This window comes from Saccoglossus kowalevskii, chromosome 2, assembly GCF_978046115.1.
Source record: "Saccoglossus kowalevskii chromosome 2, keSacKowa6.1, whole genome shotgun sequence".
NCBI classification, from domain to species: Eukaryota; Metazoa; Hemichordata; class Enteropneusta; family Harrimaniidae; genus Saccoglossus; species Saccoglossus kowalevskii.
This window is the reverse complement of record NC_140642.1, coordinates 5,987,620-6,003,505: the sequence shown is the minus strand read 5'-3', so window position 1 is coordinate 6,003,505 and position 15,886 is coordinate 5,987,620. Positions and strand designations below refer to the sequence as shown.

The 15,886-nt window shown below is 35.0% G+C and overlaps 1 protein-coding gene and 1 long non-coding RNA gene across 2 annotated transcripts in view; both read right to left on the bottom strand.

The window, feature by feature from the left end:
- Positions 1–14,243, bottom strand: part of LOC100373464 (kinetochore-associated protein 1-like) — a 43,137-nt gene extending 28,894 nt beyond the window's left edge. The window contains exons 1-16 of the mRNA XM_085496209.1: positions 14,055–14,243; positions 13,587–13,685; positions 12,798–12,901; positions 12,208–12,310; positions 11,825–11,965; positions 8,882–9,010; positions 8,649–8,789; positions 6,042–6,161; positions 5,328–5,389; positions 4,893–4,994; positions 2,940–3,100; positions 2,152–2,290; positions 1,246–1,454; positions 982–1,142; positions 278–376; positions 8–136 (exon numbers count right to left, since the gene is read on the bottom strand). Of these exons, the coding sequence (XP_085352335.1) occupies positions 8–136; positions 278–376; positions 982–1,142; positions 1,246–1,454; positions 2,152–2,290; positions 2,940–3,100; positions 4,893–4,994; positions 5,328–5,389; positions 6,042–6,161; positions 8,649–8,789; positions 8,882–9,010; positions 11,825–11,965; positions 12,208–12,310; positions 12,798–12,901; positions 13,587–13,685; positions 14,055–14,243 (2,088 nt within the window). The remainder of the gene's footprint in view (positions 1–7; positions 137–277; positions 377–981; positions 1,143–1,245; positions 1,455–2,151; positions 2,291–2,939; positions 3,101–4,892; positions 4,995–5,327; positions 5,390–6,041; positions 6,162–8,648; positions 8,790–8,881; positions 9,011–11,824; positions 11,966–12,207; positions 12,311–12,797; positions 12,902–13,586; positions 13,686–14,054) is intronic.
- A 190-nt stretch (positions 14,244–14,433) lies between these two features.
- On the bottom strand, positions 14,434–15,342 carry LOC146748073 (uncharacterized). The gene is made up of 3 exons (XR_014931709.1): positions 15,250–15,342; positions 14,866–14,907; positions 14,434–14,539 (listed from the first exon to the last, which is right to left on the bottom strand). It is a non-coding gene; the product is annotated as an uncharacterized LOC146748073 (long non-coding RNA).
- Between the last annotated feature and the right edge of the window lie 544 nt (positions 15,343–15,886).

The following is a 15,886-nucleotide window of genomic DNA, read 5'->3' as shown; positions in this document are numbered from 1 at the left end:
TACTTACAGTAACTTTATTATAATTATATCCTGCTGATGTACTGATACTCTTTAGTTTGTCCAAGGCTTTCTCCTTTGTTAAAATACAAGCATATCCCAGTGCTAATGAGATGTCCACCTTTCTACTCCCAAAAATCTATGCAAGAAACATTTAATTTTTTTAATTGCCCTCAAAACTTCAAAGATAATGGCTATATGACAAAAAGATTGTGCAGCATCAATTTTCAACAAGAGTAAGCTTGTTTGGACCTGAGCACTAAACTAAGCACCTACATACCTTCAATAGAAGATTGGATGTATGTTCCTGTACCATCACATTTCCTTTAGATTTTAGTTGTGCCATGATTGAGTCCATTGCTTGTGAACTAATAGCATCCTAGTGATAGACAGGAATGAATGAATAGATGTAAACACATTATAGACTATTACTGTACATGTAACTGGGTTTGGTTATCAGTATCTAAGTACATTGTATAAAATAAAAACTTTTATTTAAACAAAACATGACACTTTAATCTTGTATCTTTAAATTTCATTGAATTAAATGTCAATAATGAACAAATCAACTTTCAAAATGCCAACCAACCTATCATAAAGGTAAAAAAAAATCATATTTACTCATTCTATTTTATTTTTCATGTTTCAATTACTTGTATTTGCATGTAACATTTTTTTTATTGTTCCGGCTGCGGTAAATAATGTAATCAAAAAGTCCATTGCCTACATTTTCAACAAAAATACAAGATTTCATGTCTCCATTCTTTGTTGTTACATGTAGAGCCTGGAGAACATGGAAGTGTTGTTGGTATTTCATGAAACATGCAATATCACTATTTTGTAAGTATTTTGAAACATTCATTTTACATGTACGCCACACTAAGTTCAAAAATCAATACCTGGCTGGCAGTTGTAATAAAAGATGAACACACACACATGAATATATCAAAATGTTTCAAAGAATGAAATGAGACGTTAACTTACTGAAAAACCCATATTTCGACTGGTGCTGTACAAAACAAATTCAGATATTGTCTTTAAAATGTAAGCCATTCCAAGACTATATAGACTGTTTTCTTGGAGTAGTGAAACCATTTCCCATGCTATATGGCTAAGATCCATCAGATGTGGTTGGCTTTCTTGATCTGAAATAATAAATGACTTTAATAAACATGTTCAGAATGATATATACAACAGAATCAGATACTGAATTCAAACATTTGTACAACTCAACTCAACTCTACTTACCACTAAGGTCATTAATACTCTGACCAATCAATCTATCATGTTCATAAGGCAGTCTATCTACTACTGGTCTAATTCTAGGAATACAACACATATTGAATAGATTTGACAATGGTATAGCAATACTTGAGTCTAATACCAATCCATCCTCTTTGAAGAAATCATTATAGGTCCATTCTATATACGGATCTCTTTGAAATCCTGGAATATTGCTTGCTGTGCTCTGTAAAAATTAATCAAGCAACAATCTTATATTGTGTTGTTTCTCAGAAGAGAGAAATACATGTATATTCAGTAATACTAAGTAATACCAACAGATAATCATGTTTGTAAAAACATTGCTGAAGATGCACATCATTTTCAGATAATCACATTGCATTATTTCATCCAATCAACAGTTCACATCATTGCCCAATTTGAAGCACTCCCAACTAACCAGCATATTCTCATCCCCTAGTCTGCACCACATATCAACATTCTAACAATTCATTTCAGTACAACTTTTGCTTCAATAGACAAATGATTTCATCCTGACTAAGTATTCCAGGGTCAGGCAGCTTCTAGTCATTCTCTGGAGGGCCACAAGACCGCAGTGTTTTGAATTGTCAGTCTCCTTTGCTAATAAGATCAGTGTTGACACTGGTGGGGGTTTCTTTAGGGTGGCCCAATGCCAAATAAGTTTTTGCATTGTTTTTCAGTAGCTAGCGCAGGTGCCATAGTCTTTATTTCAAGTGTAGTCTTTTTTATTATGCTCAGTATTTAATTTTACGATGCTTGTTTTTTGCTTGATTTTTCTTGCGCGCGCGTGCGTGCGTGCGTGCGTGCGTGCGTGCGTGCGTGCGTGCGTGCGTGCGTGCGTGCGTGCGTGCGTGCGTGCGTGCGTGCGTGCGTGCGTGCGTGCGTGCGTGCGTGCGTGTGTGTGTGTGTGGAGTGTTTTTTATAATACAAACCTGTACAGTGACACCATAATCTCCACTTTCACACTGCTGGAATATTTGATCAGTGAGGCGAGTACACTTACACAACTCCATACAATCACACAGCATATCTGAACAGAGAGACAATGTAAAAACAATGTAAGCAATGTAGAAAAAAGAAAAAAATTGTCACTTGATCTTTAAAAGCATTCTTCGATAAAAATGTTGATAGATTTGTATTGTGAATGACAATGTCACAGTGAACAATACAGGAACACAATTATAGGCAAGCATTTGGTTTACAGTAATTACGTTAGATCTAGAAAACATACAAAAATAAGGTACTGTACTTGCTCTATTAGTAGCGCATACACTTAGATAATGACAGCAGTGTGTAATAAGTAATATATAAATGATTCAGTATATAGTTAATGCAATGATGGTTTACATGACATGTGCTTTTATTGGAGATGCACTTCTTTTAGTGCATGTACAGACAGTATATGTACAATGAAGAAATCAATTCATCTACTGTAATGTCTAAAATATCAACATTTTTGTTATGTCACTCAGTTCTTATGAAATCCTGTTGACTGCAAAAAATAAATAATAGCTTTGAACAAAGTAAATTTGTCACATTAATGCTACCATTTCGGGAACAAATTTTGTTTGATTTTAACACTGAATTCTGTAACTTGTAGAATTGTAGTTTAAAGATCCAATAGCACAAAAACGAATAATATCTAAGATATATTATTAGTTATTTCAGTGGTTACTTACCAGTATGACATAAAAGAGCAGCATGGCAAGCCAACTGATAGATTTCATGTGAAAACCACTTATCTGTTTTGCTGTCATCACTTTGTAATTTACACAAATAATATGCAACAGCATACAAGACTTGACTCGTCTTTGCATCAGGCACCAATTCATATAATTCACTGTAAACCAAATAAAACCAAGAAAATGGTAACAAAATAACAACAAAGTGACAATTGTTTTTTTTGATAGTTCCTATTTGAACATCAGTTTATTTTGTGATTGATTCACAAAGACCAACTAATTAACATTTTTTGGGGGGGGATTCAATGATATTACTCAAACTGACTGTCATTTTCAACTGAAGAAATATGAAAACTAATTTTACTGACGCCTGTCACTTTCTTTTGAGATTTGTTTGAAAATGGCTATTTTGTCATATTTTTTATTACCTATTTTGCTGAAACAAATACACACTCATTAATTTTGTTTGCAATGTGATAAAATTTGCCTATGTCTATAATTGAATTGAACATTTCTACTTATAATTTAGGAAGCAGATCAAAATCACCTTGTCAGTATTTGGGCCAGTCCTCGCTGGACGCAGACTATCATAATACTGTCCCGTTCATAATAGAGCCGGCCTACACTAACCCTAATCTAATGCAAAGTACAGTGTGTTTACATATTCATTAGAAATTAACACAAAATTACTACAAACATTGTGGTGCGCCGGGAACCCCACAGGAAGTTGGTACAGTTTTTTGTTCATTGACCTTGCTGTTAGTATAGCAGGTTCGTTTTGTCAAATATCATTTATGGATTTCCAGACGTCTAATCGGAGTTAAGATTGGTAGAAATATATTCACTGCATGCATTACAAAACAGACATTTGTCATTTGACACATTTTGCTCTGTTTGTCGTGGTCTAGACAGATTGCACATGTATTCTGTTGTATATGAATCAGTCTGGCTTGTACTATGAACACTGTGGTGCCGAGTACCGAGTGAAGCTGGATGCATGGCATGATTGTGGGCTGTTTTTTTTCTGTATCAATTAAATACTTAAATTATAAAATATACATGTAGATGGTTTTGAAATAGGCTGAGTTTATCAGCCACTGCCAGCATCACAAACAGAATGTCGTCATGACGTACCAAGACGTTAAACCACCAAAATAGGTGGCAGGAAAAGAGTTGATGGTTATAGACCTGGTGCAGGGTAGCCTTACTGCACATGTGATAGACCTAGTCAACATAATGCAGGGCCGAGATGAGAGAATTGTTGTGGGAGTACTTGATGAAGATAGTGGGAACTGGCCAGGAAACTGGCAAGGTGATTTTGATCAGCTCCTTTATTATTATAACAAAGACCATGGTTAGAGGCAGAAACGATTTTGATCAGTTATTGCGTTAAAGGTGAACTTGCATTTCAATAACTTCATAGTAAATAATTTCAAACGTCATTGACAGGAATCTGGTAACACACTTGGGTTGTTGGGAGATGTTTTAATATATTACTGAAATAAAATATTTGAATATGAAGCAATTTTAGTTATGCGGGCAGTGAAAGATGAACCAGTCATTGTCTTTTCATCACCAGTATTCACTACGAGACATGGATAATTAAGACACACACATGGCAAACTAAATCTCTTTGTTGAACCTTCAACCCACTCCCTGTGGAAAATGTGTTGTTAGTTATTACAGCATTAACTAGAACATGACCATTAAATGTCACATAGATTTCAACTGTCTCAGCATTAAAATTTTTTTTGCATAATGGGATTAAATTGTGACCTGTACATAATATATATTCATTCTTGCCATTTCATGTGAAAACAGGTGGTTGTATGAAATGAACAAATACAATTTTTGCGCAATCATTGAAATCACCTTGACCCCCCCCCCCCCCACCCAAACAAAGAAATCTTGTTTGTGATGTGCATGCTTTAATGATCTATGCCCCCTTACTTGGACATCTTAATAGCAGTTTCAATTTGTCCATTCCTTGCAGCTTCTATAGCCAGCTGACCTCTCAAATCATTAGAAGACGTCTGTAATAACTCGGCTAATCTGTAAAAAAAATATCAGTGCAGAGTTTATTAGTACAGTCCATGTTTCTGATCTGAAAAATAAAAGGTCCCATAATGTTGTATGTGTGTATAATATTTAAAAAAAAAATTTCCTATGCATGACAAAGACCTAGTTTCGGAATTGCAGAAATGCTTGATTTCAATGAATATTTAGCACTAAAATGGCCACTATTTGGCCATCTTGAATCAGATTGCATTAGCTGCACACAAATTTCAGTATGCTGGAACGGAAGCTTATAAATAAGTTATCCTTTTCAAATTTTACTATAAAACATATAGCAGTATAAAAGTATATAATTGATTATGACTGTACCTATAGATTCTATTGTATCCTGTATTCTGTGTCTTAGCAGGCTTCTTATCACCAGAAGCAACCTGAAATGAAATATACAAAATTTATTTTTATAATATTTTTGTTTCACATGATTTAGTCTTTCAACATGCATATAAAATGAGCAAGTCTATTCTAGCTAATTAATGGGAGCCACCAACAGGCTGACACTATGTCTGCGGAAAATTATCTTTGTATACTGGTAAATTGAATAACTGGACCACGACAAGTTGCTGAAAGTGCCTATATATCAGCACCTATAAGTGCCTAGATATACACACATCACAGACAATGTCCTCTGTACCATTTGAGCTAAGATTAGAGAATGACATTTTTATCAGTAATAACAGTTGTTACAGTGAATAGAAAAACATTATTATAAATGTTTTAACACTTCTGTAATTTGGGTCTGGAGAAATTTGTTTAGCAGTTATTTTATTCACATGTGTCTGGCAACATTATTTTTTCATTCATACTTTTTTTTTTAAATTTGATTACATTAATTTGGTCGTAGTGAAATTTTGTTTGATGACCAATTTTCATTTTCCAAAGTCCTGCAGCCCATCTTCCCTTTTCAGATGGGAGAAGTCCAATTTCATGATCCCTGGACCCTAAAATAAAATACAGTATCATGGAAATACATATAATGAATATGCATACAAAAAAAGTTACTGAAAAAAAAAATTAAAACAACACCTTTGACATTGTATGACTATTCTTTCCACTAAAGAAATCTACAAGATAACTTGTTAGGATTTCATCTCTCAAAGTTGGGTTTCTGTAAGTATCCAGTGTCAAAAATATACTGTACTGCCTCTGAAAATAAACATATTAAATAAAATACAATGAGGCAAAGTGATATTGAATGCATCAGGTAATTAATATGCACAGATTTGAGAGTAAAACTAATAAGCTCTGCGCAACGTCACATACCAACTATGTACTATATTTTATTGAAATGTGCTTAGAACAAGTCATTGTCAATGACACGTCCCAGTTCCGTTCATATTTGAGTGACATATACATTCAAAGCAGATCATGACCGAAATGCACCTGCATATGTACAACACATTGTACTAAATCTGAACAAAATCCATGCATGCATGACTGAGATCCGGTTCTGGAATTGTGAAAATACGTGATTTTAATGCATTTTCGGCCTTAAAATGGCCATCATTCAGCCATTGCTAAGCGGATCATGAAACAAATGCACATATCTATTTGTGACATGATGCACCATGTGTGTGTGAAGTTTGAACTTGATAAATCCAGACATGTCTTGGATACGGATCCAGAACTGAATTCTTTAAGAAAATGGCCGCCAGTCGGCCATTTCGAACTTGATCCGAAAAAAAAAATGACGTGCATCAAGGTCCTATTATGTTTAATGTAAGTACCGAATTTGAACAAAATCCGTCCATGCATAACTGAGATCCGGGTTCGGAATGGTGAAAATGTGCGATTTCAATGCATTTTCGGCCTTAAAGCGGCCGCCATTTGGCTATCGTTAATGGGATCATGAAACAAATGCACATACATATTTGTGACATGATGTACCTTGTGTGTGTGAAGTTTGAACTTGATCAATCCAGACATGTCTCGGATACGGATCCAGAACTGAATTCTTTAAAACAAAATGGCCGCCAGTCGGCCATTTCGAACTTGATCTGAAAAAAAAAATGACGTGCATCAAGGTCCTATTATGTTTAATGTATGTACCAAATTTGAATGAAATCCGTCCATGCATAACTGAGATCTGGGTCCGGAATGGTGAAAATGTGCGATTTCAATGCATTTTCGGCCTTAAAGCGGCCGCCATTTGGCTATCGTTAATGGGATCATGAAACAAATGCACATACATATTTGTGACATGATGTACCTTGTGTGTGTGAAGTTTGAACTTGATCAATCCAGACATGTCTCGGATACGGATCCAGAACTGAATTCTTTAAAACAAAATGGCCGCCAGTCGGCCATTTCGAACTTGATCTGAAAAAAAAAATGACGTGCATCAAGGTCCTATTATGTTTAATGTATGTACCAAATTTGAATGAAATCCGTCCATGCATAACTGAGATCTGGGTCCGGAATGGTGAAAATGTGCGATTTCAATGCATTTTCGGCCTTAAAGCAGCCGCCATTTGGCTATCGTTAATGGGATCATGAAACAAATGCACATACATATTTGTGACATGATGTACCTTGTGTGTGTAAAGTTTGAACTTGATCAATCCAGACATGTCTCTGATACGGATCCAGAACTGAATTCTTTAAAACAAAATGGCCGCCAGTCGGCCATTTCGAACTTGATCCGAAAAAAAAAATGACGTGCATCAAGGTCCTATTATGTTTAATGTATGTACCAAATTTGAACGAAATCCGTCCATGCATAACTGAGATCCGGGTCCGGAATGGTGAAAATGTGCCATTTTGATGCATTTTCGGCCTTAAAATGGCCGCTATTCGGCTATCGTTAATCGGATCATGAAAAAAATGCATGTGCATATGTCCCATATAATGTGTGATGTATGAGTGAAGTTTGAACATAATCGGTCCATGCATGTTCGAGATACAGGTGATCACGGACGCACGGACGCACGGACGGACGCACACAGGGCAAAACATAAGTCCCCGTTTTCGGACTCCGTCCGAACGGGGACTAATCAAAAAGATTATAAATTATTATGCTAATTAGGTGATTAAGATGCACAAATATTTATAAAAACGAATCAGGTCTCTGCATAGTCCTAGAACATATATGTACCAAGTTTCATTGAGATGTGATGATTAGTACTTGAAATAATAAAAGCTGAAACTTTATTAATTATGCAAATTAGGTGATTAGTATGCACGGATATTAACCTAAAAACTATCAGGTCTGTGCATTGTCTTATGCCATCTATGTGCCAATATTTATTGAGATGTGATGATTAGTACTCAAGATATCAGTAGAAAAGTCAAAATTAGTAAGCAAAATTTGTTACCCAAAACTAATCAAAACTGTGCATTAGTCCAGAGCATCTGTGTACCAAGTTTCATCAAAATCTAACGAATGACACTTTAGATATCAGTGGAACAGTTATGAAACAGCAAAAATTAGCTAATTATCATGCAAATTAGGTAATTAATATGCATGGTTTCCACCAAAAACTAAAAAAATCTGTGCATTAGCCCACATCAAGTTTTATTAAAAACCAACATGTGGTTCTTGAGATACCGGATGGATTCACATACAGACATACTAACTGCAAAGACTCCCATTGTGTGCTTTGCACACGAGAGTCAAAAATAACTACTGAATACCTGTAAAGATAGAATACATTTCAGCTGTGTCAGCAGTGTTTGTAAATCTCCTTGAATTGCTGGCTCTTCTTCTATCTTTATTAAGAACTGAATAACAGCAATACCAGTTTCCGTAAATGTGACTTTCTCTTCATGCTGGCACTGAAAATAATAATTGTTTAAGATGTAGTACAAATTATTTGAGTCTCAAGCAAGTATTCTCTTATGATGGTATTCTGTTTTTTTTAACTGACCTCCAAATATTCATCTGTTTCCTCTTCCTCAGCATTGAGCACAGTAAGACAATATATTAACAGTCTGTTAGCACATTTTATACAATCAGCTTTTGGAATCACTTTTAACAAATCTATACATTCCGGTATCTAGATGAAAATGAACACAGTGAACATTACGAGGTATGTAAATCTGTCGAAATGGACATAGTGCGAGTGGTTAGTGCTAGTAGCACTAATCCGAAAAACTACTAGATCTAGTGCTAAAATGGCACTAGATCTAGTGCTAAAATGGCACTAGATCTAGTGCAAAAACGGCACTAGATCTAGTGCTAAAATGTACATAGTGCGAGTGGCATTGATATTGCGTTGTCAACGACGTCAAGACATCCCGTGATTCTCTGAAAATAAATTAATATTTACGTAAAATTGTTGTATCTTTCATTCATTGGAAATGTGCTACAGTGGGAAAATTGAGAATGTCATTGTCCACGTTTGTCGTAATACTAATAGACCTTTGGAACAACGCGATCGGCCGGGAAACTAGCTGAAACAGTGAAACTGCAGGTCGAACTGCGCAATTTTTACAAATTGTGAATAGATATACTGTATGAAATGGTATTGTGGGGAAGTCCGGGGTCCCAGTAAAGCTTGGTGGGTTGTGCGTGTACTGCGATTTTCACGCAATCCTGTTGTTACATTGTATCATGGAGGAACTAACGGAATATGATGTAACCTCGCCGATTTTTTAATTTTTTAACGTGATCATATTATGTATGTCTAGACACTTTCTCTGCAATAATATTTTTTAGAAGCCCTTAGGATTTTTTGTTGTAGACTCTCGAAATCTTGTTCTTGTTACAGTTGCTAATAATTAAAACATGTGAAGTAACAAGTTCATCTGTTGAATTTCCGGTTGTGAAATACGTATTTTAACCCTCACAGCTAAACAAACCCAGTGTATGGTCGCGTTAAAAAAAAATGGGACCAAGAAATCGTCCAGGGCGATTTTTCGGCAGTTTTTAAATTTATTTTTTAAAATATTTTGTCGTAATTTATCGGACATTTCAATCGTTCCTGACGCCTAAATCAGTCTATTTAAGTTTTTATTCAAGAGCGTGTTTATTTTGACTAGCGTAAGCTCCGTTTGGACAAAGAGCTGTTATCACTGTAAACAATGTGAAATTATTCTTCTTATGCTAAGTTCATCTTTGAAAACAACTATTTTGTTATTTTAAAAAAAATCATGCCATTTTCGCATCAAAATCCAAGCCAAAAGAGCGTACTACAACATCGTCAAATTTCTTCCGCGTTGCGTTCAATAACATTAACATATTTAAATGAGCTATGGTGATTTGAACGCGTTGGCATCGTCCAGCATTTTGATTGGTTAATTTGCGATTTGACCTATTAGCTCAACTCATGCAAGAGAAGCGCATGGCGGATACCCTACCGCATCGACCGTTTATATCATTTGCTTACGATGAAACTAAGTTGAATTTTATTTGAATTTCATAAAAATTATCGAATTTTTTTTTTTTGCGTTATTATAATCACTACTGACTAATAATCAACGTTTGTGAAACGTAGCATGTCCGGATTGAGCATCTGTGATCGCTTGCCGGGATTGTTAATGCAGTTGTGTTTGTTTTTATTAGAAACGTCGTTTAAAATATACTTTTGTTACCAATAAAATAAAAACAAATGTATTTGAAAAATGACACTGGGCGACACTTTAATGACATTTCAGGTGGTCTACTTTTTAATTCAGCAATAATTATTAATTATTGTTAATTCTGCAATAGTTTCTTTCGTCTTGGGTGGCCCAACTCACGGCGTAGAAAGTCTGTGTAGTTGGATACAATGAAAATGTCCCCCCAAAATATTTGATTATTTTTTTTTTTATATTTTGAACCCCAAATAAGCGCACATCAGCTGTGAAATCCCCAGGGCGATTTTTCGGATGGGCGAATTTACGGCAGAATCCGGTATTATATAAAGAAAGTATTATTATGGACATCTCACGCATATTGCCAATGTTTTATACTGTTTGCAGTTTGCATATGAAAGTGGTTGTTGATGCCCCTCCTATTATTCGACGTCGTTGACAATGCGATAACAATGCCACTCGCACTGTGCACATTTTAGCACTAGATCTAGTGCCATTTTAGCGCTAGATCTAGTGCCATTTTAGCACTAGATCTAGTACTTTTTCGGATTAGTGCTACTAGCACTAACCACTCGCACTACGCCCATTTCGACACATTTACATACATGACATTACTGTAGATTAAGGGAAGTAAAAACATTCAAATTGTTTACATACAAGAAGACACTGTTTACAAATTTTGAGAATCACAAGAAAAACATCTAGTCTAGGAGCAGACTGCAAAAGCTGACTTGCATGTAATCAAAACATGTAAATACAAGCAAGTTTTATGGCAAAATAAATGTTTAGCTTTAAAATTGACATCATTTGGTCATTTTGAATTGGATCATGAAACAATAGACCATTCTCGTTCACTGCGAGAATCACGCGTTATGCGTGAAATCGAACTTAAAAAACAAAACAAACAAAGGTCATAGCATCGTAGTGGCGTCAAACATCGCGTGGGATTCGACATACGCGAAAATATTTGGGGGGATATTTCCATGCTTAATAATGTGCTGTACACATTTGATGATAGACAATTTCGATTAAGTGAGGGTATTCGAAAGCAATATTCCTCTGTCGAAGATCGACCGGTCGATGTGAGCTACGAAATTAAGAAATTTGAGTTCAAAATCAAATCGTTTGATTTTTGCGGCAGACGTTCGACGCGCGTATTTCATGCATCATGTAGGATTTATGTGTGAAATACAGGTGAAAATACAAGACCCCATTTTGGCACTATGGAAATCATATTTTGAAAGCAAGTCCCTATTAACCTGTGCATAACAAGTAAACCATACAAGACAACTTACTCTCTCTTGTTGTACAAGAAATCTCAGTCTGAACATATAAACATCGTCAGGTTTCACTATATTTGGGTAGACTTTCACCACTTGTAGTGCATCCTCCATAGCACATGGTAAATCTTTAGTCAGGAAGTATTTCAACAGATACTGAAAGATGTAAATAGAGTTTATTTATTTTGGGAAATTTCCATACACATTTTACTTACATGTATAATTTGACATCATTTTACTTAGTGGAAACCCCCAAAAGCAAAGATTGATAATGGTAAACTAGGAAAGCACAAGTGTAATTATACTAAAACAATCTATTGGGGGGGGTGAATGTAAATATGGTATATACAAGTGGGTAAACATCTAAACCATTTTGATGAACTAAAATTTGAACATACCGGAGCCATAGTTTCACTTGATATATTGAAGTTATACAGATCATATTTGAGTATAATTGTCCGCAACTTCACAAACTCATGTACTTGTTTCAGCTGTTCAACCCTGTAAAATATGATAATTCAATATGAAATGTCTGCACAAAAAATACAGGAATTAAAATATGATGTGAGCATGACATACATTGGTTAAGTCTTGAACATGACACAACTCAGTACTGGTATTGGGCCATTCCAGTTTATATCTTTGTATGACTTATACACCCATGAAAATTATACCCTGTATGAAGTAAACACACAAACTCATCAACAGGGGGGTGCAGATATAAACTGGAATGGCCCATTACACATTTCAGGTGTGTAAATAATGTATAAACAGGAAAGTTCATACATGAAAATATGACAGGCAAAGTGGTAAACATAACATAAATGTAACCATGACAGGTCAGGTAATAAACACAACGTAACCATGACAGGTCAGGTAATAAACACAACGTAACCATGACAGGTCAGGTAATAAACACAACGTAAGCATGACAGGTCAGGTACCTGTAATAAACATGACAGTGATGAAAAAAATAGTGTTGACATACCTTGGGTGGTCAAAAGACAAACCCTTTCTGACAAGATTTTCTACCAGATCACTCCAAGGCACGGTAACTTTCAGCATCATTGACAATATAGCTTGATAAAAATACTGTTCAAAAAAAAAACGTTGCACAATAGTAAATATTAATGTATACTGGATCATTAAAATATGACTTAATGTTTTGACCACAGACCACCCAGATCATAAAGAGAATGTGATACTAATAGAACAGACAATATTTCATCAATAGTATACATCGCCAATCTTGAACTAAAGCCTCTGTAAAAGTTTGACATTTGACCCAGTTCAGCAAATACCCCCAGTAATGGCCGCCATATATTGATTCAGAAAAGTACATTGAAACACTACGAAGGGGGGGGGGGTATTCAATCTTCAATTGAATAGAAGGGAACCCCAATCGGAGAAATAAGTAAACCAACAAAATATCAAGAAAAGTTAGGAAAGGTCATAGTAAGTGTGACTGAAAATTGTTTTTCTAAACCAACAAGCAAGTTCATGAGAAGATGTTGGAGACATAAGGGGCAAGACAAAATCCCCTGTTTTGTAGAGTCTGGAACCAACACAGTACCGACATCTATTTACAAGTATGTCTCCTCAGAATGTAAGCATTGCTGCCAACTAGGTTTGCCATGGATTTGGTATAAATCACAGAAAGTACTCTCCTATTCATTGCTACTGAGTAGACAAGACATGCAATGTGGCTGAGAACTACATTGTATCTCCAATATTACAGGTATTCAGGTAACATGATGCATTGCCAGCAAGTACTTACATCCAGATCTTTAATACAGTGTATTACAGCTACTGCCTTGGCTTCCCAGGACGATTCATAGGCATAAGACGATATATTACCACAACGATCGGTCAAATCCTGTAACATATTGTATAATATACTGTTTTACTTACAAAAAACTTAATCACACAAGCACGAATTCAAAGCCAGGAATAAATTTTTATTTCATTAAGAAAGAAGGTCAACAAATTTTGCTTCATGACTTTTACAGAATACAAGAAATTGTCACAAGTAATGTGTAAACACTATTCACAAGTTTATATACATGTCATAATTAAGATGCACCAAAGAAGTGCCACATTGCACTTAAAAGGGTTTTAATTATTCTAGAAGCAAACACTTTAAATACTTTTCAAATATTTATAAGCAATCAAATTTTCATGATGCAAATGCTGATTCCCATAAGCAACAGTAAATGCATTACTTATTCACTTGATTCACACTTACCTGCATGACCAGAATAATTATACAAAAATTGAACACTGTCTTCCCACAGTTCTGTGAATTAAACTTAATTACCTTGATATAGTGGAACAGTAGTTCTTCTTCTGCCAGGTTATGTTGTTTCATGTATGGTCTAACTACTTTTGTGATAGATTGTGGTATCAACTCAGGTGCTACCACTCTATCTAACATACGGAAAGTAATAGTACTGGTGGTCTCCTGAACAAATATATAAAGAGATATTTGAGTTATAGAATAAAATTGAAGTGTGAATGAATTGCTTAGAATATACTGAAATAAGAAGAACTCTGATGTCAAAATGGGCGTGCAAGACACAATTTAATTCCCTTTAACTTGGTGCTTGGAAAAAAATAAAAGTGTACCTTTGAAAATTCTGCTAAAGTCAGCTTACACTTGTATTCTTTATGCAGGTTAATTAAATCTTTCAAGTTCTGAATTAATTTCTGTAATAGTGTTATACTGGTATTCTGAGAAGAAAAGAGGCACAATCAGATATCAGATACAATCAGATACCATTATATGTGAAATGTTGGTATGAATGATGATTTTCAGTGCATGTTGATGATCATTTTGGTTTCCCATTTGATTGAATTTCATTTAATATCTTTGTTCTGAAATAGTGATACAGTAGTGTTTCATTTGCTCGATACTTGTATAGACCATTCTAAGAAATATTTGTCCCTTCATCTTCTGAGTCTTCATATCTAGAATTTGACCAAACTCAGAAAATATCGCATACAAAGATTTCTTTAATTTTGAAAAACAAAACATTTTGAATAATGTGTCTTCTTACCTGTTTTGTGTTATTCATGCAAGTCACAGAGTGGTTACATATCTGATCAAAAGAAAATAACATGTATCAGAGCAGTGTAAACCATTGGTACCTTAATAACTATATGGTTGGTTATGTACACATATTGGCATAAAATACATGACAAGTTTCTGATCTAATCAAAGATGCCTGATTCAATCATAATCTGTGACACTATATTATTCTGAAAACTGTACAATAAATTTCTTTTTAATCAGACTTGATCCCTGTGATCATTTGAAATGGAATGCATAAAGCAAACTGTAAATGTGTATTCACATGAATAGACAGGTGTGAACAGATGCACAGAGGTCAATTTGCAAGTACCAATGTTCTAACTTCATCCAAAGAGAGACTAATACTTACCAATGTTGAAAACTCTGACGGTGTGGTAATCTTTCTGCCTTGTTCTGAATGTTCTATAGATCTACCAGATTTGAATAAAAGTTGTGCCATTTCCAGTGCATTGTTTGGCCAGTCATCCTGTACAGTAAACCAAATAAATGTAAAGACTTTAGCAGTAGAAGTATTATAATTCCATACTAGTATTACATTATTTTTGGTCAAAAAGTTACAAAGTATGAAGAATATAGTTGAACATTACTTTTACCTTTTCGGAAAGTTCCATATCTCTGGCTTTCTTGATAAGCCACAAAGCCAACAAATTCTATGAATAGGAAATATAATACAAACAGTAACATGCACATATAATAAAGGAATAACCCAGATATTATATGGACACTATAATGGGATCAAGGGAGAACCCATATAACAAATGGACACTATCATTGGATCAAGGAAGAACCCAGATAACAAATGGACACAATCATGGGATCAAGGGAGAACCCAGATAGTATAAAAACCTGGGATGAAAGGAAGACCCAGATATCATATGGACACTATTTTGGCATGCAGGGAGAATCCAGATAACAAATGGACGCTATCATTGGATCAAGGAAGAACCCAGATAACAAATAGACACTATAATGGGATCAAGGGAGAA